Here is a 26,585-nt window from a genome sequence, read left to right on the forward strand (position 1 = left end):
TGCCAGGAGGGCTTGGGCTCCCTCCTGCCCTGATCATTTGGGGGGAAGGGTGGATCGCGGCAGGGGAGATGAGCCATCTCTCCTGCCGCGATCATTGCTGTAGGGGGTAGGCAGGTTGCTGGGGCCACTGAGCTGATTGCAGCAGCCATGATCAGCTCAGCGGTCCCTTTTCAGCACTTATACCTGTTTTGACTTGGGCTAAGTCAAAACGTATAAGTGCTGACTAGGCAACCTGCCTAAAGTTTTGGTTATACCTGCTGCACGTCTAGGTCTAGGTCGGCCCATCTCCCGCCTTCCCTTTCTCCTCCTCTAAAAACGCCTTTTTTCTCTCTGTGCGTTTAGAGGCAGGGATACCTCTAAAACCAGCTTTGATTATGGGTACTTGGACGATCAGGCTTTTTGATCATCCAAGTAGCCATTTAGGCCACTTTTTAGATGGTTTTTTTTTTTATTATGAGCCCCATAGAGTATGACGGCAGAAAAGGGCCAGCGGCCCACCAAGTCTGCCCGCTCAAGAACCCTCCCTCATTCCTTCAGTTCATTCTTATTACTCTTTTAGGAAGTTATTAAAAACTAAATTATTTGAACAAAATGTAATTTGAATTCTTGTATGTTCTGTTAAATTTTCACTGTTTTAAATTTTTTAATGCACTGCGATTGTTCTTATTATTGTATGTATCATTGAATTTGTTCAGTTTTTTCTTTTTATGTAAACCGCCCAGAACTTATGGTTGGGCAGTATATAAAAATAAAGTTTATTATTATTATTATTTGTTATAATGGAGTTCTTTTCCTTGTATTTGTTTTTAATGTGTCTTATTGAGAGCAGCAAAAGCTGAGAATAAGCCACTGAAGTGTTTTTGCTTCTGAATCTTCTTTGAAACATTTTAAATTTAGCCTTAAACCTATCTATGTATGGGGGCTTTCATAAGGGTACTTTTTGATGGAGCATTGGTGGGACAATACGGATGGCTGCCAGATTGCATGATTGTCATGTGTATGAATGATATGTTTTGTTGTCTTATAAACCAAAGACATTATTTTCTATTATATGATTTTAATGTCCATCGCCTTAAATTATTTAATACAAAAAGGTGATTCAACAAATCTCTCCAGTTTATGCCTTAGATCAGTCAAATAGTAAATAAACATGTTTCAATGAATTTGATGCTTAAAAGAACAGTGTCCATTTCCCTTTTATCCTTCTATAAATGCACATTTCTGGGCAATTCTATAACCTGAGGCCAATATTTATGCAATATTTACTGCGTCAAAAGTGCCAAAATTAGCAGGTACAGGCATAAGTACACTGGTATTCCTAGGGGAATTCTGTGCAAAAAAAATTCTGCACTGTTTATTTGTAGTGTATTCTCCATCCTAAGGCCTGAAATTCCTACCTGTTTCCCTCCTCAAGCTGCAGCCTCCCCAGTTCCATCTCTCACATCAACCGCAGTTCTCTCCCCCTCAAATTCTTATCAGGATCCCTATTTCTGACCCCAAAGTCTTCTCCCACAGCCACATGCAATGTCCAAACTCTCATTTGCTCTCTCAGGCACAGCCCCGACTTCCTACTAGGTAGGTTTACGAGATGTCCAGATTTCTCCGGTCATGTCCTCCATGTCCAGCACTTGGTCCGGGGTTTGAAAAGCTTCCCCCGAAATATTGTCGAGCAAGAGGGCATCCACGCATGCGTGGATGCCCTCCTGCCCGACCAGAGCAAGCAGCAGGGGCATGGTTAGGGCGGGATTAGGGGCAGGACTAGGGTGTAATGGGCGGGTCTGGGGGCGGGGTCTAGATTTTACAAATGTAAAATCTGGCAACCCTACTACTAGGCATACACCCCCACCTCTCATTCTTTCTTCTTCTCTCCCCTATATCTTTCCCCCTTCCTCTCCATGGCACACCCTCAAGCTTGATCTCTCCCCGCACTAGTGGCACATTCTCAGCTTTCTGTGCTGCCTCTCCCATCCCCTTGGTGCATACTCGGCATTCTCTGCCCCCTCCCTTTTGCTGCTCTCCCCCAAACTCCAGAGTACACTCTCACTTTGCTCTATTCATCTGTGCCCACTTCCCTTCTCCAAGGCTCACTCTCCTTGGTCTACCTCCCCTTCAACCCTCACCATGGTACACTTTCATACTATTCGGTCCCCTCCTCTATGGCACACTCACCTTGCTCTGCCTCCCTTCTCAAACTCAAAGATACATTCACTTTTGTTTTGTTTCCCCTACCCTTCTCAATGACACATTCACCTTTGTTTGTTCTACCCCATCCACAAGGCACATTCGCCTTTGTCTGCTCTTCCCTCCACACTCTCATCGACGGCACATTCACCTTTTCTGCCCATCTCTTGCCATAGCATATTCACCTTTGTCTGCCTGTCCCCCCCTCCCTCATTTTACACTCAGAACAAATGAAGCTGGCGTTCCCCCTCCCCTGCAGAAATCACGGAAGGAGGAAGTCATCTGCTGCACATCAGGTCATTTCTCTAGATAAGGCTTTTTGTGTGACCTGCGGCACTGCAGTAGTTCACATAAACATACTGGCATAAGGCAACATAGGAGGAAGAAATGACCCAAAGTACAGCGGTTCACATCCTTCTCTTCCTGCCTGAGATCTCTGCTGAGGAGGGGGAGACAGGCTGGGGAGAGATCAGATGGCACCAGCTTTGCAGAATTCTGCCCAATAAATGAACTTTGCATGTTCTGCGGAGCTGGGGAATTTTACGCAAATTCTGTGCAGTTGTGCAGAATTCCCCCAGGTACCATTCTATAAGTTCCCATCTAATTGCTATAGCTTGTAACTGCAAGTGGTCATATACATGGGTGGAGCATATGGTCATGCCTCCAACTTATGCCTATAACTTATAGAATGGTAGACGTTACTTATTTTGCACGGTGCGCATTTGTGCATGCCATAGAGCTGGCATAAATGGTTACACCTACATTTTGGTGCACCAATTTAGGTTTACACTAAGTACTCTATAATACCATCTTGGCAGGCAGATGCCCTTTGTAGAATTAGTACATAGAGTGTGGCATCGGCACCAAGTTATAGAATTGCTCCTTTGTAGACGTACAATTCCCCAAAAGCTTTACAGAACAGAATTCAAGGGAAAGCCAGGAGCTGATCAAAGTGTCCCAGCAAGAGTTGGGGAGTCTCACTCAGAGGAACCCAGAGAGACTGATTTCATGCAGTCCTGGTTTTGCCTCCATTGTACATATGAAGTTCTGGTTCCTACTTTTCTTGGGGAATCCAGAATCATAAGCTCTGTGTATGCTTTAGGGCAAACCCAGGACTGATGGTGCCTCTTTGGGTAGACCTGGGTCAGGTTATGATCCTAGTCCCTGCTGGACTGGAATTATTGAGCAGGTCTGGAATAGAATTATCCAGTAACCCCCTCCAATCCTCAAGGTGAGTCCTGCTCACCCCTCTTTCTTCCCTGTCTTTCCCAAGTATTCTCAGGACAATACTCACTTATAGATTATTGTGAACAGAAAGTGGAAAGTTCCTGCAACAGTCCCATGCTAGAAAAGGTTTACTGATCTTCAGTCTTCCTCATGTCCGCAGACAACCCCCACATCCTCCTGGTGGGTGCAGTCATGCTTGCCAATCATTGACCTTTGACACTCCAAAAGGGTCCCCTCTGAACCTGTACACTTTACATCATCTAACAAGATTCTGAGGCCAACACCTTCCCCAAATTCTGCCTTCTTGGCCACCTTCAGGACATAGAGGTAGCCCAGCTGCCGGCACACCACCAATGCTGCTCGGCTATCAAAGTGGTCGTTGCAGACAGTGCCCCATACCCCATTAACATGTATCTCTACCCTGCCCCGGTCAGTCAGGTTAGCACTGTTTACCAGTCTTACTATGCCAGGCTTCAGTCTCCGTCGTCGACCATACTTTTTTCTCATCCTCCTCTGAGGTTTACCCTTCCCATCTCCTATCCTTGGCTTTGTGGTGGCTTGGTGGTTCAGCTGCTGTGTTTCCTTTGGTGGCTGGGTTGTAACCTGGTGAGGTGAAAGTGGAATGTATGCTTTTTCTCCAGCATTCACGTTGGACTCTAGCATATTTATGAGCTCCTGGTACCAGTCAGAGGAGGTGTTCTTATGTTTTAAGGCAGGCGTTGCTAAAGAGAGCGACATTTCTTCTTTTTGTGAGATGGGATGAGTGACCTTTGGCCACTGAGTGACCCATGTTTTGGTGGTCACTACAGTTGCAGGAAGGGTAGAGGTAGGGGACACACTTTTCTTGTCCCATTGGACAGTATGGCTGACCTTTAGTTCCTGCGTGACCCACTGTCTGGTGGTCTCTACACCTGTTTCAGGAGGTGCTGTAAGAACTAGCTCGCTCCTCTCCTTTGGAAAAGTGTAGGCAACCGTTGGCTCCTGAGTGACCCATCGTTTGAAAGTCCCTGTAGGTTCAGCTGAGATGGCAGTCAATGGATTCACTCTGAGGAGGGGGATTTCTGTTCTTGATGTGTGATATGGTTTGAAGGTCACAGGAGACAGATAACTTGGGGTGCTGTTTCCAGGCAAGCTGCTGGGACTAATCCTTGGAGCAATTGAGCTCGGAGGTGTAATGGTAGCTTTGGATTTCGGAACAAACTCTGCAATTAAAAGAAAGTGAAAAGCTGTTGGAGACTCTGGTAATTTTCTCTTGTGCTGTGTTATGTTTGCCAAAAACTGTCTGTGGAATGGGTCTTGTGGAGCTGTACTTACTCTGTCGTGGGTGGAAATCCACCACTTTGCCTTTCACTGGCACAGAAGAAGGGGTGATGGAACACATCCCGGGGGGTGCTCGCCTTGCAAGAGATAGATACAAAATTACTTACAGCTTTCGTATGCCATAAGAACATAAGACTAGCCAATGGTCCATCTAGCCCAGTATCCTGATTCCATCAGTGGTCAATTCAGGTCACAAGAACCTGGCAAAAATCCAAGTCTCATAATTCAAAACAATGCATCTAAATGCTATATCAGGCATGGAAGAATACCATAACGGTTAGAGCAGTGAGTTATGTATAGATAGAATATTCCAATAATTCCTGTACCTAGTCCTCAAAGAATTAAATGACCAGGATATCAATATGGAAACTATAAGTGTTTTTATAATCTAATCTTCTTACTTTTCTCTTCTTTTAAAAGGTCATTATTATTAATCTTAGTCTTCTTACTTTTCTCATGCTAAAGGCCTTCTACACTTAAACTGATCAATCTTTCTCAACATTACCTAATTTTTTTTTTCAAAATAATTAACGCCTTTTCAATCAATTCTTTTATATTCTCTCTCAAATGACCCTATCCTTGTGTGCAAACCTTAATTATTTTTTTTTTAATAAATTGTATAAATTGAATTTCTACCCTTTACCTATTTGTTCCAGTTTGTATTAATAGAACAAAATGATTAGTCTGTATAACTATGTCTTATTTGTATTTGTCATCCCTGGCTTTTACTGTATATTAGAATTATGTAATACGCATTGAAATACTGGATATTGCGTACAATCAAAATTTATTATTAAACTTGATTAAACTATAGGCCTGGTTTGGCGCAAACTACGCAGAAGCATTAGCAGGGCATGACAGGGACCTTTCTAGTCCTGATCAGAGGGTCTTATATACATGCAAACACATTTAAAGCTTTGAGAAGGAAGACCAGGAAATCGATGTGTAGGGTAGGAAAATGGGAATTTCATATTTATGTGAATTGCTAAGTGAAGCATGACCATAAGGGAAATCAGGATATACATGACACACTTCTAGAGATATTAAACGGCCTCCATGTTTCTTTCTGTCTCTCTGTCCTCTCTGCATCTTTGTGCAGTTTCCCGCCTTGATTTCATGGCTCTAATTAATACCAGACCTCTCAGTATGAGCGAGGTTGACGCAGTGTGCAGCGCATGCGCTAATCAGCTGATAATCAGGAAAGCCCAGTTCAAAACCTGCTCTTTCTACTGACACTCATTGTGACCTTGGCCAAGTCACTTTATCTTCGGTTGCTTCAGGTACAAACTTGATTGTAAATCCTCTGGGGAATTTGCCTTCAAACTACCACTGGAAAAAAAGAGATTCCACAAGGCTTGTATCTAGATTGTACCTCCCCTTTCTACACTGAACCCTGTGCTTTCTGTGTGTAGTCCATATCTCCCCATGTTGTACTCTGTTGTGTGGTGGTGAATGTATCTTCCCATGCTACATACTGTACTCTGCAGTGTCTGTATTTAGATATCTGCACTAGGTATACCAGACGTCCGTACCACATGCGCGCACGCGTGTGTAATGCCACCGTGTCACTTCTGTGTATGCGCAGAGGCCCTCCCGACATAGCTCCGAGCACGAGAAAAGGTTGGGGTGGAACAGGGCAGGGCTGGGTGAACTGGGCGGGCCTGGGGGGTGGGGCCATGGGTCCAGATTTTACGATCGTAAAATCTGGTAATCCTAATCTGTACTGTATACTGTAGTGTCTGTGTTTAGACTGTCTGCACTGTAACCTGTGGAGTCTGACTTTTAATTTGTTTCGACTGTATCTTTCCATGCTTTACTGGATCCTGTGGTGCCTTAATGTAGATAGAATTTCCCCATGTTGTATTCTACTATGTCATATGCTCAAATTTTTCATATACGCAGATGACATCACAATAACCATCCCCCTAACCAATTTCTCACAAGAACTACTTGACTACATTACAAACACTCTCAACCAAATTGAACTCTGGATGCTATCCTTCAGACTGAAACTTAATCCCGACAGATCTAAATTCTTCTTAGCCACCCCCAATGACAAAATCAAGGACACTACTATTTAACTGAAAGGAACAACTTACCCCCTCGAACCAACCCTAAAAATTCTGGGAGTCACACTCGACAAAAACTTATCCTTAGAAAACCACACTGACCTCACGGTCAGGAAAAGCTTCTCCGTACTCTGGAAGCTTCGCACCATAAAAAAATACTTCGACGACACTTCTTTCCGTCTACTTGTACAATCTTCCATCCTCAGCATTCTTGACTACTGCAACATCATTTACCTTAACGCCACAAAGAAAACTACCAGGAGACTAAAAATAATCCAAAATACCGCCGTGCGTCTCATCTTCGGCCTAAAGAAATGGGAACACGTCACCCCCTTTTATCACCAACTTCACTGGCTGCCATTCGAATCTAGAGTCATTTTTAAATTCGCTTGCTTCTGCTACAAATCGGTAAATGGTTCTTCTCCAAGTTACATCAATCCTCATTTTAACCGGTACTACACAAACAAGAAATCCCGTAGAATTCAGCTGTTTGCCTTCCCCTCGCTAAAACTTTGTCACCTCAAAAGATTCCTAGACAAAACCTTCGCCTTCCAAGCAGCCAAGCTGAACTCATGGCTTGCCCAAATTATTCTCGAGGCCCCCACTTACCTCGGCTTCAGAAAATCACTTAAAACTTACCTTTTTACTGAACATGACCCCTAAGGAACCCCCAATTGTCTTTACTCTTCGCCCCCCTAATTCCCCCCCCCCCGGCTCTTACCCTCCTCCACGATAGCTTCTCTTTTCCCGACCTCCCCCAATCTCCCTCCCTCCTCTATCAAGTTCGGTTAAATTTGTTATATAGCTGATAAATTGTTGTAAATCCGCTGTCAATGTGGATCCTAATCTAATTGATGTAAACCGCCTAGAACTCGCTGGGTATGGCGGTATATAAGAATAAAATTATTATTATTATTATATCTGTATGTCATTGTCATTATATTGCACTGTACCCTGTGGTGTCTGTGTTTAGACTGTATCTCACTGTATCCTGCAGTGTTTGTGTTTATTCTGCACCGTCCCCAGAGGTGTCAGTGTCTGGACTGTATCTCCCATGCTGCATCAGGGGGTAAGACCCGGATCTATTGTGCTTGACCCCTGATGCAGCCTTGGCAAAACAAGGGACCTTTGCTGAGTTTAGAGGACAGACTATGATTTAGATAAGTAATATATTTGGACGTTGACTTTATGTTTATTGTGAGATTGTGGTGAATGCAGCTGACAAAATTGTGAGAATTCCTAAACTGTGGCCTATGAATTTTTGCAAAGGTCAACTGTGTCTCCTCGCTACTGAGTCACTCCTGTGCCCTGGTAGAGTTTTTTCATTGCATGGCAGTTTTGTGGTGCATTTTTTTCTACACTTTTAATGATATGTAGATATATTTAGACAATTTGGGGGACATATATGATTATTTTGATTATAGCCTCCTCGTGGGAATGATTTTCCTGATGGAGGTGTTTATTGCTGTGGTCACATCTCCCAATTGATTGTCTAGAGTGTGTCAGTGGCGCAGGTGCATGTGTGGCAGGGGAGGGGTGGAAAGGAGCGGGGATGGAGAGGAAGAGAGGTGTTGGTGCCTCACCAAGATGGCACCCAGGGTGGTCTGCCCCCCCCCCCCTTATTACGCTACTGGTCAATGGTCTCCATCAAACAGTTGGCTAAAATGCTCTTCAAAACCTGTAAATGTGTTCATTTCAATCTTGCCTACTTGCAGTACCAAGGGGGGTGGGGGGCCAGTCTGTCCCAGGTGCAGACCATGAGAAGGTGCTCCTGGGATCGGCATCATGGTCTGGGAATTTTGCTGCTCTGCTGGTGTCAGGCTTTCCTCTCTGCCGGGTCCTGCCTTCATAGAAGCAGGAAGTATGCGGGACCGGCAGAGAGAAAGGCCTGACGCCAGCAGAGCAGTGAGTTAAGGCTGCCGACAAAGAGAGAATGCACATATCTCCGGGCTTGCCTTCTAAAGAAGTAGTGGCCAGCCGTTGGAGGCAGCACTTTGAACAGGCTTCTTAGGGCCCTGCCTACTTCACTGATGACGTGGCAGAGAGAAACCCTGGCAGAGCAGGCTGCAAACAGTCTGTTTGGTGCTGCTTCTAATGGTTGGCCACCACTGCTGCTGCCATTGGAGGCCCAAAGGAATGTCAAATCTCATGTTTGGGGGGGTGTTTGGTCGGGTCAGGAGGTGCTGCACAGGGGGATGGAAGGGAGGGATAGAAATCTGCTGCACAGGGGGATAGGAGGGAGGAATGGAAAGTTGGTACATATGGGGGGACAGAGGAATAATTGTTGGACAAGGGCTAGAGAAGAGGAAGGGAGATGCAACAAAGAGGTAGAAAGAGGTAAGAGGGAGAAATCCTGCATATGGTGGAGGGGTGGGAGACATGCGTGGAGAAGAGAGAAGGAGAAATGTTGGACATATGGTAGAGAACATGGAAAGTTGTTGCATGAGCAGAGAGAAAGAAATGTTGCATATGATAATGGAGGGGAGGAAGGGAGAGATGCTGCATAGAGGGGAATAGAGAGATTTGACTCAGGATATGACAATGGAAAGGAAGGTACAGAGATGGAAGATGGATGCTGAGCATGGAGAAAGAAGAAAACATCAAACGGACAGGAGACCCTGGCGAGCGAGTTAACAAAAGACAAACAGAAACCAGAGCCTGGGACATGATTTGAATAATAAAGTCCCAGGCCTGTAGCTCTGAGGCTCATTTTTGATAAAAGGACTGTTTAACTTAGGTGAAACCTACTCTCCCTAATATCTAAGTTATCTTGTCAGAGTAGGTGTTTGAATAATAAAGTGACCAGACAACAAAAAGTAGAAAAAATAATTTTATTTTCTATTTTGCGATCACAATATGTCAGATTTGAAATGTGTATTCTCCCAGAGCTGGCATTAGGTCCTCGCTCACTGTCTAACAGAAAGCCCCTTTAACTAAACCGCGATAGCAGTTAATAGTGCAGAGAGCTGCGCTGAATGCTCTGCGCTGCTCCCAATGCTCAGAAAGTTCCTATGAGCATCGAGAGTAGCGCAGAGCATTCAGCATGGCTCCCTGTGCTAATAACTGCTATCGTGGTTTAGTAAGAGGAGGTAGAGAGAGGAAATGTCTTTTTTTGTTGTTTATTTTGTTTACACCACAGCGCTGGTATGGAGTTGGAGAGGTTGTAACCCTATGTAATGTTTTATTGTAGCACTGTGAATGTTAAACTGAAACCCTTTCTGAGCTCTTTTTGACTTCTCGCTTTCTTTTAATGACCAGATCAACTCTGTGATTAAGAAATGTTTTTTCCATCAACGCATGTTGAGAAAAGTTAGACACCTTTTTCATCAACACCACTTTTCCATTTTGGTCCAATCAATTATTCTATCTATTATTCTATCAATTATTCTATCTATTATTGTAATGCCCTTTACCTCGGTATCACAAAAACCTGTCTCTCCAGATTACAATTAGTCCAGAATACTGCTGCCGGGCTGATTTTGGGGAAGTGCGAGTTTGATCATTTGACGCTACTGTTCTTCAACCTTCACTGGCTCCCGGTGTATTTTAGAGTCCAATTTAAGTGTGCCTGTGTTGTTTTTAAAATTCTTCTTGGTATTTTTACTCCCTTAGTTCCTTTATCTTGGAATCTGTATAGATTCTCTTTTGCAAGAGGTGATCAACAACCTAAGCTTTCCTGTCCATCTAGTAAAGGTATCAAAAGAACCAAGATTTTTGGCCTCTCTCTGTCCTTCAAGTTCACACAACTTTGGAACGATCTTCCTCTTTTCCTGAGAAGTTCTGGCTCCCTTTCTTCTTTTCGTAAGGCTTTGAAAACTATTTTGTTTACTAAACACTTTGGTAATTAATTCTTTTTGAGATCCATTCAATATGTTTCTTTCAGCTTAATCGAAATATTGGAAACTGAGTCGAGCTCTCTTAGATTGAAGTCTTGGTATACAAAACCAAATATTAGATTAGATTAGATTCAGGAGGGTGTTAAAAAAATGATCTGCCTCGGGTGTCACATACCCTAGGGTATGTGACACTTGTATAGTAACTGCACACTTCCCACTTGTATAATAACTGTAAACAATCTTGTGTGTTACTCGGATGTCACATTTATGGAATTTGCTCATGTTGACAATCCAAAATAAAATGAGTTTTTAAAAAATACATCCTTGAAATGTTGCAGAATCAATATTAATGTTGCAGAATCAATTTGTAATGTTTAATGCTCAGTCTACCCAAGTAGGTTAAGGCAGTTTATAAAATCAGAAGTATAAATATTTGGGGGTCTCTATTCCTCAGGACTTATCTCGCCTGTATCACTTGAACGTGGAACCGTTGTTCCAGGCCCTTCGGAATAAACTACAGTTATGGGGATCTCTCCCCTTTTCACTATTGGGTGGGGTGCATCTTTATAACATGCTCATTGTCCCCTGTTGGCTCTATGTCTTTCAGGTCCTTCCTCTTTATTTAACCTCTCGAGATGAACGCCGTCCAACACGCTTGGTTCAAAGCTTTCTTTGGGCTGGGAAGCGGCCTCGCCTGCCTTACAAATGGGCGGCGGCTCCGTGGTATAAGGGTTTGTTGAACCTTCGTTCTCTGACTATTGGATGTGGCATGCGCCACATTAACGATCTTTTTAGGGGTACTTCAGCATTTACTAACACCTCTTTGGAACTCTCCTGTTTCCGCTCTACTCATTTTAGTGCCTGTCTTCATTCTCTTCCTTCTCTTTTGCCTGAACCTCTTTCTATGAAGGTGCTTCACCGTCCCTTGCGGAAGGTTTGGCGCTGGGTTTGTAAATACCACACTCTGTCTGCTTCTGTAACTCCTTTTTTGCCTATTCGCTTTAATAGTTCCTTTCTACCTGGGATAGATGGACTGAGTTTTGCTCGGGTGGGAAACAAGGGGTATTCATTATGTGTTTCAATTGGTTGATGATGATGGCAAACTGAAGTCTTTTATCCAGTTGCGAGACAAATTTGCTCTCCCATCCACTGATTATTTTGCTTACATGCAAATTCACCATTACATCTCTTCTTTACCTTCTCATTTTTTGCAAGCCTCTTGCCACGAGCTGCTTTTACCATTGGTTCCCAACTTCCTTTTCCTCTTAAGTTCCATCATCGCCATTTGAAAGATGAATCCCCCTTGTTTAATCATTCTAAATTGCGAGATGCTTGGGCTTGTGACCTTGCAATTGAATTACCTGATGCTGTCCATAGGCTGCCTACCTTACGAAAATACACCACCTTTTGGGAGCAACACTATAAGTTGGTCTTCCGTTTGTACATCTCTCCTAAGAGGGCTTATCTATTCAGATTGCGTGAGACTGCTACCTGTCCTCGCTGTCAAGCTCCGGAAGCGGGCTTGGGACATATGTTTTGGACTTGCCCTAATTTTCAAACTTTTTGGACTGCTGTTTTTGTTTTTTTGGAGGGCATTTGGAAAATTACCATTCGTCGCTCCCCTTTGCTCTTATTTGGAGCTATTCCCCACTATTTCCCTCGTACGAGGGGAATTGCCGCTTTCCTCAAGTGGACTGTCCTCGTTGCCCTGAAATGCATTTTGTTGCAATGGCTTGAAGCCGATGCTCCGGACTATTCCCTTTGGCGCTGTAGGATGATTACTCTCCTGATGTGGGAAAGGAGGGATGTGACTGACCTTTCTTCTCTCACAGGCCGCATCTTTCAGCGCACTTGGGAACCATTTTGGACAACCATGACTCCACTGGCTCGCAGCCGTTTGCTTAACTGTTGAATCTTTGTTTCTATTCTATTTTGTTGCACTTGACATGCCTGTCTATTTTTGTGTTTTCATTGGTAATCTTATACCTGGAAGGAGGACTCGGGGGGATGGGGACTTTTGGGGCGGTTGGTTTGGGGGTGGGGTGGGGTTGCTTGGGGGGCAGATCTGTGGGGGTTGGGTTTTGTAATTTGAAAATGTTGAGCTTGTCTGCACTATGATTGTTCTCCTGTTGGTGTTTTTTGTTTGCTCAATAAAATACATTTGACTATAAAATCAGAAGTATGTGTAAACGTGAAATTTTTTGGTGGCCCTCGGAGCTTTTTCTTATTCAAACTGCGTGAAAAAGGCTGGAGACCACTGGTGTATGTTGTTTGGCGGTAGATTCCCCAGTGAAACTAGGATTGGCTTTAGCCTTTTGTTCTGGTGTTTATTATCCTTCTACCTGTATGTTGGTTTTTTAATCTAAACTGTGTCTCCCCATGCTACAATGTCCCCTCTGGTGCCTGTGTTTAGACTGTATCTTCCAGCAATTTTATATAGGATCTGGAACCTACACACACTGTAATAGACAGTCATACAGTCCCAGAGACATACACTCACACAGTGACTTACTTGGAAGGATCTACAATCTTGTACATGACACCTGCTGGGATGGCAGCACTGGGATTTCTTGTTGAAAGAATGTACATCTCCCCTAAAAGTAAAAATGAAAGGAGATATAATGGACTGGGCTGCTGGAAGAGTAGCCTCAGAATGGGGAAATTTCATTTTCAGAAAATGAAACTGATCTAGGACGAAATTAGACATGACAATGAACAATACTTAAGAACATAAGAATTGCCATCTCCGGATCAGACCCTGGGTCCATCAAGTCCGGTGATCCGCACACGCGGAGGCCCCACCAGGTGTACCCTGGCCTAGTTTTAGTCCCCATATCACCGTATGCTTCTCAAGGGAGATGTGCATCTAATTTACCCTTAAATCCTAGAATGGTAGATTCTGCAATTACTTCCTCTGGGAGAGCATTCCAGGCGTCCACCACTCGCTGCGTGAAACAGAACTTCCTGATATAAGTGAGCCAGAATTTATACCAGTGACACATGAGCTTTCACAGGTCAGCATGAGCTGGCCCTTCCAGAAATTTACAACAACAGGAGATAAATGAGGACAGATAAGAGCTGTCCCCCATCTACCTGGCACAGCAGAAATAAAACAGGAAAATGTGAGAGGGGAATGAATTGAGATGAAGCTATTGGACAGTTATCTCACCATATTGTACTAACTGAGTATGCATATTCATTGTAGATATCCTGAAATCCTGGCTGGCTGGGCATGCCCTGAAGACTGGGCTAATGGGAAGAACAAGACGCAACCAAGGGTATTGAAAGTCCATAGTCTTCTACTGGTACAGGCACAGGGGAAGCCACTGCTTGCCCTGGATGGGTAGTATGGAATGTTGCTACTATTTGGATTTTTGCCAGGTACTTGTAACCTGGATTGGTTGGCCACCCTAGGGTTACTAGATTTAACCCGAAGGAAAATCCGGACCCAGGGCCACGCCCCAGGCCCGCCCCCCAGCCCCATCTCCTTAACCTATTCATGCATCTATGAGCGTAGGGAGCAGCGCAGAGCATTCAGTGCGGCTCCCTGCGCTAATAACCGCTATCGGGGGGGGGGGAAGGTGGTTAATAAATCTCAATAAATAAATAAATAAATAAATGACAGGATGGGAAATAGTGAAGAACAGATTTATTCATTGCAGCAGGAAGTGGGTAAGGCAGGTTGATGTCCAATATTTCAGTTGGGAGTTGCAAGATAGCACCTAATATTGGGAGCATGTCTTCCAATGACCATGTATTAAATCCAGAAATTTATTAAAGTTACCTGCCTCGTCTTCAGCAAAGGAGATGATGTATGGGTAGTAACTGTTGATGAGTTTGGGGAAGTTGCACGTTTGACCCTGGCCCATACAGATCTCAGTGTAGTGCCAATCTCCAGAGCCTTTGTCCTCCTTCAGTGACATCAGACGCCTGGTGAGAGAGAAAGAGATGCTACAGAATGAGAGGGAAAGTGTTGCTGGGCAAGGAGAGCATATCTAGGAACACTTACCCGCTCATAAAGTCTCCGAAAATGTAGAGCCCTTGCAGATTGGGCATCTGGCAGCCTCGGTATATGTAGCCACCAGTTACTGACTTCCCCAGTTTATGAGGATAGGCAAAAATAGGCAGGATATCATCTGAAAAGAGTGTAGAAAGGAGAGTCAAAGGAGCAATGGAAAAGTACCAAATTCAGGAAAATATTGTTTCTAAATTAAGAACATAAGAACAGCAATACTGGGTCAGACCAATGGTCCATCTAGCCCAGTCTCCTGTTTCTAACAGCGGCCAGTCCAGGTCACAGTACCTGAAAGAAACCCAAATAGTAGCAACAATCCATGCTACCAATCCAGGGCTTCCCCAATGTCTGTCTCAAAAGCAGACTATGAACTTTTCCTCCAAGAACTTGTGCAAACCTTTCTGAGATCTAGCTATACTAACCGCTATAACCAACTCCTCTAGCAACGAGTTCCAGAGCTTAACTATTCTTTGATTAAAACCATGTTTCCTTCTATTTGCTTTAAAAGCATTCCCATGTAATTTCACGGAGTGTCCTCTGTACTTTTGGAAAGGGTGAAAAATCAATTCACTCTTACCCGTTCTACACCACTCAGGATTTTTTAGACCTGTCCTATCCCCCCTTAACCATCTCTTTTCCAAGCTGAAGTGCCCCGAGCCTCTTTAGTCTTTCCTCATCCAAGGGAAGTTCCATCCCCTTTATCATTTTAGTCACTGTTCTTTGAACCTTTTCTAATTCCATTATATCTTTTTGAGATATGGCGACAAAAGCTGTGTGCAGAACTCAAGGTGAGGACGCACGCTGGAGCGATGCAGAGGCATAATGTTTGAGAGGACAAAACCTTGAAAGGGACAATTTCCACAAGAAAACATTTGTTTTCCTTGGGGGGGGGGGGGAATCTTTCAAAATTGTATCCTCTCTTTGCAGGGAAAAGGGGTGGAGCTATTGCATTTTCATTTAGAACCTCTGAACCTAATGTGCCCCAAACATTTCATACACCTAAAGCACAAAGGATAAGTCTTTTCTGTGGCACCAGCCCAGTGCCAATGAGTTTCCCTTTGAAAGACAGCTTGCAGTGTTGATGGAATTTTTGATGGAATATGGCACGTCACTGGGTTCCCACTCAAATCACTTTTTTGGCTTCACTCTCAACCTCTCACCCTTATTTTCTTTTTACTTTTGACACTCAGCTATGCTTGATTGGGAAAATACTTTCGGGCTTATTTTCCGAGCTTTCCTTTACCATTTCAAGTTATATCAAGTTTCAAGTTTATTAAAATTTGATAAAATCGCTTATCTGGGTTTACTAAGCGAATAGCAATCCAGTAATGGTACATTTAAACATAAGATAGCCATTTACTAATAACAGAGGGACATAATGAACTGGTACAATAAAGGGAGAAATACAATCTTTATAAGGATAGAAACAAATAAGTTTCAAGTTTATTAGGATTTTATATACCGCCTATCAAGGTTATCTAAGCGGTTTTTACAATCAGGTACTCAAGCATTTTCCCTATCTGTCCTGGTGGGCTCACAATCTAGCTAATGTACCTGGGGCTTTGGAGGACTGAGTGACCTGCCCAGGGTCACAAGGAGCAGTGCGGGGTTTGAACCCACAACCCCAGAGTGCTGAGGCTGTAGCTCCAACCACTGCGCCACACACTCCTCCTAAGGTAAGTACAAAAGGAATAAGGGGAGAAAAGAGAGAGAAGAATTTTTTTTTTTTAAAGGTCATGTGACCATTTTACAGAACAATATTTTCTTAAACTCAATGACCATCACAATATTGGGCTATCTGTCTAACCAAATTGTCTCTATCTGGGTTTTTACAATTTGGTAGGTTTTCTTTTTTCAATAAAACAATCACCAGGCAGATATCCACACTTTTCCGCCTCTCATTTGTCTTCAAGTTCTTCTAGCCTTTCTAAAGTCTTATAAAGATAAAACATAAAACAAAACAAAGAAATAAACCTGTTAAGAGATTAAACATGTATTTCTCCCCCCCCCCCCCATACTGTTAGTCTAAGTGAATATTTTTTCCCTTTGGTGAGGTCAGAGTTTCAAGCAATGTAAACAAGTCACCTTTCTAATTTCTACCAGCTTCACTTGTTGCAATCAGAGCACCTTATCCTTCACCATAAGTTTTAATTAATTCACATCATGTTGACAGGTTTTACACTTCAAATAGTGTTTGTGAAATGTGAAACCTGTGAACATTGTGTGAATTAATTGTATGAGTTAAGAGGTGACTGTGAACTGATGAAGTGGCTGACAAACCTCTTAACTGGCTTCATCTCCCAGCTGAGAGTCAAATTTCTGGGGCTCTAACCAATTACTTTTGTCTTAAAATCAATTTTCTTTCTTATACACTCAATTTCAATATCAACTTTTACCAGTTTTCTCATTTTCCATCTCCTCGGAAGCTTACTCATTGCTTAAGTCCGATCAACCCAGTGTTTCCCTCCCTTCTCCCTCCCTACAGAATGACACCGTGACAGAATTTGTCCCCGTTCCCATTGCGGGAAGCCATCCCCCATGTCATCCTTTAAAGAGAGAGGGAAGAATCAGAGTATGAATGGGTACAACCACTGACCCTCAAGCCTTGCACTGAAGAATGCTGGTGTAGAAGGACTGAGGTTGAGATAGACACTAGAAAATGACAGCCTCTGGTATCCAGTGCAGCTATTGTGATGTCATAATGTCTCATTCCACCAATAAGAGCCAAGCTTATCAGTGATGTCACAATGGCTTCATTATATTATACCTGGCTTATATAAGAATCAGAGAATGAATGGGTTCAGCCACTGACCCTCAAGCCTTGCATTGAAGAATGCTGGTGTAGAAGGACTGAGGTTGAGATAGACACTAGAGAATGACAGCCTCTGGTATCCAGAGCAGATATTGTGATGTCATAATGTCTCATTCCACCAATAAGAGCCAAGCTTATCAGTGATGTCACAATAGCTTCATTATCTTATACTTGGCTTATATAAGAATCAGAGAATGAATGGGTTCAGCCACTGACCCTCAAGCCTTGCATTGAAGAATGCTGGTGTAGAAGGACTGAGGTTGAGATAGACACTAGAGAATGACAGCCTCTGGTATCCAGAGCAGATATTGTGATGTCATAATGTCTCATTCCACCAATAAGAGCCAAGCTTATCAGTGATGTCACAATAGCTTCATTATCTTATACTTGGCTTATATAAGAATCAGAGAATGAATGGGTTCAGCCACTGACCCTCAAGCCTTGCATTGAAGAATGCTGGTGTAGAAGGACTGAGGTTGAGATAGACACTAGAGAATGACAGCCTCTGGTATCCAGAGCAGATATTGTGATGTCATAATGTCTCATTCCACCAATAAGAGCCAAGCTTATCAGTGATGTCACAATAGCTTCATTATCTTATACTTGGCTTATATAAGAATCAGAGAATGAATGGGTTCAGCCACTGACCCTCAAGCCTTGCATTGAAGAATGCTGGTGTAGAAGGACTGAGGTTGAGATAGACACTAGAGAATGACAGCCTCTGGTATCCAGAGCAGATATTGTGATGTCATAATGTCTCATTCCACCAATAAGAGCCAAGCTTATCAGTGATGTCACAATAGCTTCATTATCTTATACTTGGCTTATATAAGAATCAGAGAATGAATGGGCTCAGCCACTGACCCTCAAGCCTTGCATTAAAGAATGCTGATGTAGAAGGACTGAGGTTGAGATAGACACTAGAGAATGACACGGGATGGTTTCCCACAGGGGTGGTGACAAATTCTGTCACCGTGTCATTCGAACCTTGAGGTTCCACTGTTGCTCAACAAGGACACATGAGGCCAGCGCAAGCCTGCTGTAGTCATGTGCTCCACAATATCCTGCATAACCATTTGCAAAACCTCCAACATCCCTGTACCTTGCCAGGGCTTCCAGGCTTCTATCCTCTTTTCCCAAACACTTTCCTCTCTCTGCAGTACTGCTCTAAACTAAACTAAACTAAGCCTTAAGTTTATGTACCGCATCATCTCCACGGAAGTGGAGCTCGGCACGGTTTACAAAGCTTAAAAATATAAGAAGAGAGGAGAAAGATTTACAAGAGTATATGAATAGAGGGAATATAAACAGGAGAGGAAATGATTTTATGTTAGAAAAAATGATTATATGTTAGAAAAGAGCCAGGTTTTCAATTGTTTGCGGAATAATTGGAGGGAGCCCAGGTTCCGCAGCGGGATAGTGAGATCGTTCCAAAGGCCCGTGATTTTGGAGAGGAGGGACTTTCCCAGTTTGCCTGCGTAGAGAATACCGTGTAGAGAGGGGAAGGATAGTTTATGTCTGTGGGTGGATCTGGTGGTAGCAGGCCTTGAGGTGTTAAAAGATAGTGGGATTAGGGGCGGAAGGATGCCGTGAATGATCTTGAAAGCCAGACAAGAGCATTTGAAATGAATTCTGGAAAGCACTGGGAGCCAGTGAAGATTGGTAAGTAGTGGGGAGACGTGGTTGTATTTGCGTTTTGCAAAAATCAACTTGGCTGCGGTATTTTGGATAAGCTGAAGTCTATGAAGACTTTTTTTTGTTAGGCATAAATAAATGGCATTACAGTAGTTGAGTTTGGAGAGAATGGTGGATTGTACAAGGATGGCGAAATGTTTTTGGTGAAAGTAGGATCTTACTTTCCTCAGCATGTGGAGGCTGAAAAAGCATGATTTTGCCAAGGAATTGAGGTGATCGTTGAGGGAGAGAGAAGAATCGATAATGATGCCGAGGACCTTGCTTGAGAACTCAAGGTGCAGAGGAGAGCCTGTGGGTAGTGTGAAAAGGGTGGGCAGGTATTCTAATTTTGGGCCGAGCCAGAGTAATTTTGGTTTTGATTCATTTAATTTCATCTGTACCGAGAGGGACCAGGCTCTCTGCTGTATGGCTCTATATTTGAAAAGCAAATTAGCCCCGCTCTTTTTCTTTCCTCGTTCAGCCCATTCACAAGCACCCTTCATGTGCCCTGAATCCAGGCCCCTATTGCCGCCTTCATCTGCACAGGTGTGGGTTTTTTTTTTGTGTATGTACACAATTCTTACTATTTGCAGCACCAAGTACTGTGGCTCTTTCCTTCACCTGTGGCACCAACAAGTACGTGGTACTGCGCTTCTGTTCTCTCCTTCACCATTAGTCCTTGGAGTAAGGTCAGCCAGCCCACAGTCTGCACCTGACCTAAAGACCCAAAAGACAGACGGCGTTTGCGTAGGGTTACCAAATGGCTCCAGAAAAAAAGAGGACGGACTGAGACATCCAAGCTTTTCTTCCTTTGCTTTCAATGTAAGTAAAACCTGGAAGTCTCAATCTGTCCTCCTTTTTCTGGAGCCAATGGCAGCCCTACATTTGTGACTTTGTTCATCTTCTGAGTCCATGAGTTTCACAGCACTCTCCCTTTTCTTGTCCCTCCAATCAGCAATCTGCCACAATGGCTGCAAAGCCCCAGAATCTCTGTCTTCCCCAACAACAGAGCACTAAACAAAATTCTTCGTAGCCTTGTCATACCCACTTCATACTAAAACATCGCTGTGCATCAATAAACTTAGTTACTCTATCCAATCTATTATGAAGCTATTGGGTATAATATTAGACCAGGGCTTAACCATGAAAGACCAGGTGGACTCTTTGGTTAGAAAGGGTTTTTTGTTTTTACTCTCTGGAAGCTTTGGTCTATTAGAGCATACTTTGATGCTTCATCATTTAGAATTCTGGTACAATCCCTTATACTGAGCCAACTTGATTACTGTAATATCGCCTATCTGGCAATTTCCCAGAAGAATACGCAGTGATTACAAGTCTGTTGTGCAGACTGGATGGACCATTCGGGTCTTTATCTGCCGTCATCTACTATATTACTATGTTAAAATGCGGCAGTCAGGCTGATTTTTGCCTTAAAGAAGTTCGATCATGTAACTCCTTCCTACCGACGCCTGCATTGGCTGCCGAAGGAGGCATATGTGAAGTTTAAGTTTGGATGTTTTTGCTTTAAGGTACTATTCGGCCTAGCCCCCAAATATATAACTGACCTTTTCTCTTTCTCAACCAATAGACATAAGAGAAGCTCAAACTTGAATGTTGTTTCTCCTCCGGTTAGAGGATATAAATTTAAAAGACATCATCAACATGTCTTCTCATATCAGGCAGCATTATGGGGGTAAAGATCTGAAACAATTACTCATGCTTGCTAATACTTATGGGGAATTTAGGAGACACCTATCTATTCCATATCTATTTCTAAAGTACTTAGGTAGCTGTTCTGCACAATCTTTCCCACAATAACTGAACTCTAGACTTCAACTCTTGTTAGTTCTACTCAGAGAAATTGAAAGGGGAAAGGTTTAGAACAGACGCCAGGAAGTTCTTTTTCACCCAGAGGGTGGTGGATACATGGAATGCGCTACTGGAGGATGTGATAAGCAGAAGCACGCTACAGGGCTTCAAAGAAGGTCTGGACAGGTACCTGGAGGACAAAGGGATTGAGGGATACAGATAGGAGTAGAGGTAGGTAATAGGGATAGGATTAGAGGATTAGAGGCAGTTACAAAATTAGTCAGGGACACTGTTCAGGCAATTAGGCCTGATGGGCCTCCGCGGGAGCGGACCGCTGGGTAGGATGGACCTCTGGTCTGCCTCAGCGGAGGCAACTTCTTATGTTCTTATGTTCTACTCTATCTGTAGCATTTTTAATCATTGTAAACCGCATAGAACTTCACGGTCCTGCGGTATATAAACTGTTGTTGTTGTTATTATTATTATAAAACACTTCAGCCCAGGTAAACGATTTTTCTTAAAATACCCCTTTACACATCTCCTCTAAGATGGAAACTATTGTCCTGACATTTTGCTACATTCCACTCCATCAGCCATTCCACATACCAGGAGCGGACTGACAGTTGGAACAATGGGGGAGCAGATTGAGTTCCTGAAATGTGAGGACGCTGAAAAAAGAGGGCCTACTGTGAACCCTTGAGAAAGCCCGGTTAAGGCAAAACGGGTCCCGTCGGGATATGCTCAGTAATTCTGCATTAAGAATAAATGATTGAATTATCAGTTGACGCTGGTTTGTCTTACTTCTGGAAATATTGGAAGATGATGGATCCCAGCAAGTGTTAAAGAAAGAAACATTTTTTCCTTTTCTCATTGAGTGAGGTGGAGTTTCGCTTTATCAAGATTTGAATTACCTCGCTTTCATCTTCATTGTTATTGGGAGTGCCCAAAGGCCCACAGCAATAGGGGGCCCACTCTCTCCAAGCTTCCGTCTAATTTAATCACTTATGATAGGTGGTTAGAGGCCCCTGGGCCCAGAAAACTGTCAGTTCACCCCTGCCACATACACATTCATCCTCCTCTCTTTAATGTTAAATTTTATATTTATAACAACGTCACTTCAAGAGACTTGTGAAACACACTACTTCCTGCCAAGAGATAGGCTAGGGAGAGAATAAAACGTGGACCTCACGGACCTGACGGACCTCACGGATCTAAAATCGCACGTCCTTAAAAATCTGAGGTCTGTGTCCGTGCCGCTTGTAGTTTCTGTCTCTTACAGACCTCTATGAGATTTTAGCGCTGATGGATCCGTCTCAGCATAGGGAGGGAAAAGTATTAGGATCCGTCAGCGCTAAAATCTCATAGAAGTCTGTCAGAGCCAAATTCTATGTCGGGCTTAAAGGATAAGCAGAGCGCAAAACGGTTAAACAGCCCTGTTAAGTGCCGGGTTTTCTGGATTTCCTGAAAGAGACCTCCAATTTGCGATCCAGTAAGCCTGATTCTCTATAGTGTACCCAAGACAACAGGAAGAAAAAGACAAGGAATTGATTGAAGACATAGAGAACATCACTTTGCGTGGTGACACAGTACTGTTAGGGGACTTCAATATGCCAGATGCAGATTGGAACACACGCTCCGCGATTACGAGTGGTAGCAGAAGAATATTAACCTCCATTAAGGGTGCACAACTCAAACAAATGGTATTAGAGCCCACAAGGGAACAGACAATACTGGACCTGGTACTCACCAATGGAGACAGTGTCTCAGAGGTATCAGTAGGAAACACGTTAGCCTCCAGTGACCACAACATGGTATGGCTCAACCTCAGGAAAGGCTTCTCTAAATCAAACACAGCAACGAGGGTCCTCAACTTTAGGGGCGCAGACTTTGACCACATGAGAGACTTTGTTCATCAAGAGCTGCAAAACCATGCAGAAACTGACAAGCCGGAAACTATGTGGTCAAATCTGAAATCCATCCTGAACGAAGCAACTAACCGCTACATTAATACAGTAAGCAAACGCCGGAGAAACAAAAGACCACAATGGTTCAACAAGGAAATTTCGGACCTCATCAAAAAGAAACAAGAAGCATTTATCACCTACAAACATCTTGGGAAGAGGGAGGCAAGGGAAGACTATCTGGTCAGATCGAAAGCTGTCAAAAAAGCAGTCAGGGAGGCCAAACTACGAACAGAAGAAGATCTAGCACGAAACATTTAAAAAGGGGATAAATCCTTCTTCAGGTACATTAGCAACAGGAAGAGAAACAAGGATGGGATAGAGCGCCTTAGGCAGTCAGATGGAAACTACGCGGAATCTGATTCTACCAAGGCAGAACTACTAAACGAATACTTCTGCTCAGTATTCACCTGTGAAGCACCGGGAGCTGGTCCGCAACTACAGATAAGAGACAGTCAAAAAGACCTATTCAAAGATTTTGAGTTTACACCCAGTGGCGTCTACTACGAACTTTCAAGACTCAAAGTAGACAAAGCCATGGGACCAGACAATCTACACCCCAGGGTGCTCAGAGAGCTGTGTGAAATTTTAGCTGAACCACTATCCGTGCTCTTCAATCTTTCCATGCGCACGGGAAGAGTACCCCTGGACTGGAAAACAGCTAACGTAATTCCACTCCACAAAAAGGGCTGCAGAACAGAAACAGAAAATTACAGACCGGTGAGTCTCACATCCATAGTGTGCAAACTCATGGAAACACTGATCAAACAGGAACTCGACCAAATACTAGAAGAAGAAAATCAACGTGATCCACACCAACACGGATTTACCAGGGGAAGGTCCTGCCAATCTAATCTGATTGACTTCTTTGACTGGGTGATTAGTCATCTGGATGCCGGGGAGTTCCTGGACGTGATTTATTTGGACTTCAGCAAAGCTTTTGACAGCGTCCCACACCGCAGGCTGTTAAACAAACTAAAATCTATGGGATTAGGGGATACACTCACTACATGGGTTAGGGATTGGCTAAGCGGTAGGCTTCAAAGGGTGATGGTAAATGGTACCCCCTCCAAAACATCAGCAGTGACAAGTGGAGTACCATAGGGCTCCGTCTTAGGGCCGATTCTATTCAATTTATTCATAGGAGATATTACCCAAGGGCTTAGAGGTAAAGTATCACTGTTTGCCGATGATGCCAAACTATGCAACATAGTAGGTAAAAGCAGTGTGCCTGACATTATGACGCAGGACCTACGGCAGCTGGAACAGTGGTCGTCAACTTGGCAGCTAAGCTTCAATGCTAAAAAATGTAAAGTGATGCACCTAGGTAAAAAAAATCCACACAGAACTTACACACTAAATGGTGAAACCTTGTCCAGGACCAAGGCAGAACGTGATTTAGGAGTGATCATTAGTGATGATATGAAAGCTGCCAATCAGGTGGAGATGGCTTCGTCCAAGGCAAGACAAATGATGGGCTGCATCCGTAGGGGTTTTGTCAGCAGAAAACCTGAAGTCATAATGCCGTTGTACAGATCCATGGTGAGACCTCATCTGGAGTATTGTGTTTAATTCTGGAGACCGCACTACCGGAAAGATGTGTTGAGAATGGAGTCAGTTCAGCGAATGGCTACCAGGATGGTCTTGGGGCTCAGGGAACTCACGTACGAAGAAAGGCTAAAAAAACTGCGGATGTACTCGCTGGAAGAACGAAGAGAGAGGGGAGACATGATTGAGACCTTTAAGTATATTACGGGACGTATAGAGGTCAAAGATGCTATCTTCTGTCTTACAGGGCCCTCGGTTACAAGAGGGCACTCGCTGAAAGTCAGGGGAGGGAAATTTTACGGTGATACCAGGAAGTACTTCTTCACCGAAGGGTAATCGATCATTGGAACGAGTTACCTCAGCAGGTGATTGAAGCCAACAACGTGTCAGATTTTAAGAAAAAATGGGATATTCACGTGGGATCTCTAGGGGAATAAACATTAGGGAGTGGGTCATTGGTGTGGGCAGACTTGATGGGCTAAGGCCCTTTTCTGCCGTCAATTTTCTATGTTTCTATGTTTCTACCCTTATTTTAAACTATAATAAGATCCAGCAGACTTAAACCTATACATAAGAAGGCTTCTGCTCTGCCGCTCCAGCACTAGTCTCTGGCTCTGACAGACCTCGATGAGATTTTAGCGCCGACAGATCCTAATACTTTTCCCTCCCTATGCTGAGACGGATCCGTCAGCGCTAAAATCTCAAATCTCATAGAGGTCTGTAAGAGACAGAAACTATGAGTGGCACGGACACGGACCTCAGATTTTTAAGGATGTGCGGTTTTAGATCCGGGAGGTCCATCAGGTCCATGAGGTCCGCGTTTTACACCTTCCCGATAGGCTAATGCTAGACCCAAAACCCCATATACTTGATCTCAAGTGCCCGCAGTAATAAGCTGGTAGAGCTAGTCTTAGCTCATAACTATTTTGCGAAATAACAAAAAGACTTAAGGACCGATGATAACTCACAAAATAGTTATGAGCTAAGACTAGCTCTACCAGCTTATTACTGCGGGCACTTGAGATCCAAAGTCCTAAATTCAATTTAATTTAAATCAAGTATATGGGTTTTTGGGTCTAGCATTAGCCTATCTCTTGGCAGAAACTTTATATTTATTACAGCTTCACGTTATATTTTCTTTGAGTACAGATATTTAGATCCATTTTTAGCTACTATACACTATAAACCCTATCTTTTGCTTAAACACACTATAATTCAGTTTTTATACTTTACTAAGTTCACATATGAATCTAACGTCATACAGTTTTATAAAGCTCTTACAACAATTTTTCTTCAGCTATCCAAAGGTAATGCTCAATCCCAACCCCCGATCAGACTGATCCCCTTCAAATCAGAGATCTCCCAGACCACTTTTGTTATGGGTTTGTTTGTTTTTAACACATCTCTTCTCTTTTTCTTGCTAACATTATTTTTCATGCTTCTTTGCACAGCAAGTTTTATTTACAGTCATAATTTATTTGCACAGTATCAGGTATTCAGTTACCAGTAAGTCCATTTCTATTTTGAGACTATAATTTTTTTCCTTCATTTTTATAATTATAGTTTTTTTCATTCTTTCCTTCTTGGAACTTCACTTTCTAATTCTGTTAAAAGAGCTTCTCATTGAATCTCTCCTCGTTCTGTATCAGATTATTTCCTCTTAACACTTTCCTTTTCCCTAACTAGTTATTGTGCAGGAACTCATTGTTTTTTTCTACTAGATTGTTGTTGTTGTTTTTTTTTTTAAGTAACTTCTCTTTTTCTTAACCTTTTCTGTTATAACTGGTTTTATTTCTGTTATAATCTTCTATAATCTTCTTTTTTTCCTAGCCCCGGGAGTTCCTTCTTTTCAATATTTCTTTTTTCTCTAAACTTTCCAGTTTTGGGAGAATATTTTCTTCCTGACTTGTTTCTGTCTTCAGTCTTTCAACTATTTCTATCACCTCTTCACTGTAATTGTAGTATTATTTCTTATTTTTCAGTTGTATTTATCTTTATTATTTTCTGTCCAAATCTGTTTTTCTCTAACTCATTCCAAAATAAATTATTTAAAATTATTTCATGTTTTAAAACTCAAATATCCCTAGGTTGTTCTTATTCTCTCTCTAAACAAAAAATGAAAATATACAAAAC

The 26,585-nt window shown here is 43.0% G+C and overlaps 1 protein-coding gene across 1 annotated transcript in view; it reads right to left on the reverse strand.

The window, feature by feature from the left end:
• Positions 1 to 1,058: 1,058 nt before the first annotated feature.
• The window catches only part of LOC117365450 (HHIP-like protein 1), a 70,115-nt gene continuing 44,588 nt past the window's right edge, over positions 1,059 to 26,585 (reverse strand). Inside the window, exons 5-9 of the mRNA XM_033955926.1 lie at positions 14,643 to 14,769; positions 14,418 to 14,563; positions 13,146 to 13,227; positions 4,723 to 4,805; positions 1,059 to 4,610 (exon numbers count right to left, since the gene is read on the reverse strand). Of these exons, the coding sequence (XP_033811817.1) occupies positions 3,547 to 4,610; positions 4,723 to 4,805; positions 13,146 to 13,227; positions 14,418 to 14,563; positions 14,643 to 14,769 (1,502 nt within the window). The 3' untranslated portion in view covers positions 1,059 to 3,546. The remainder of the gene's footprint in view (positions 4,611 to 4,722; positions 4,806 to 13,145; positions 13,228 to 14,417; positions 14,564 to 14,642; positions 14,770 to 26,585) is intronic.

The sequence above is a fragment of the Geotrypetes seraphini genome, chromosome 8, assembly GCF_902459505.1.
Source record: "Geotrypetes seraphini chromosome 8, aGeoSer1.1, whole genome shotgun sequence".
Taxonomy (NCBI): domain Eukaryota; kingdom Metazoa; phylum Chordata; class Amphibia; order Gymnophiona; family Dermophiidae; genus Geotrypetes; species Geotrypetes seraphini.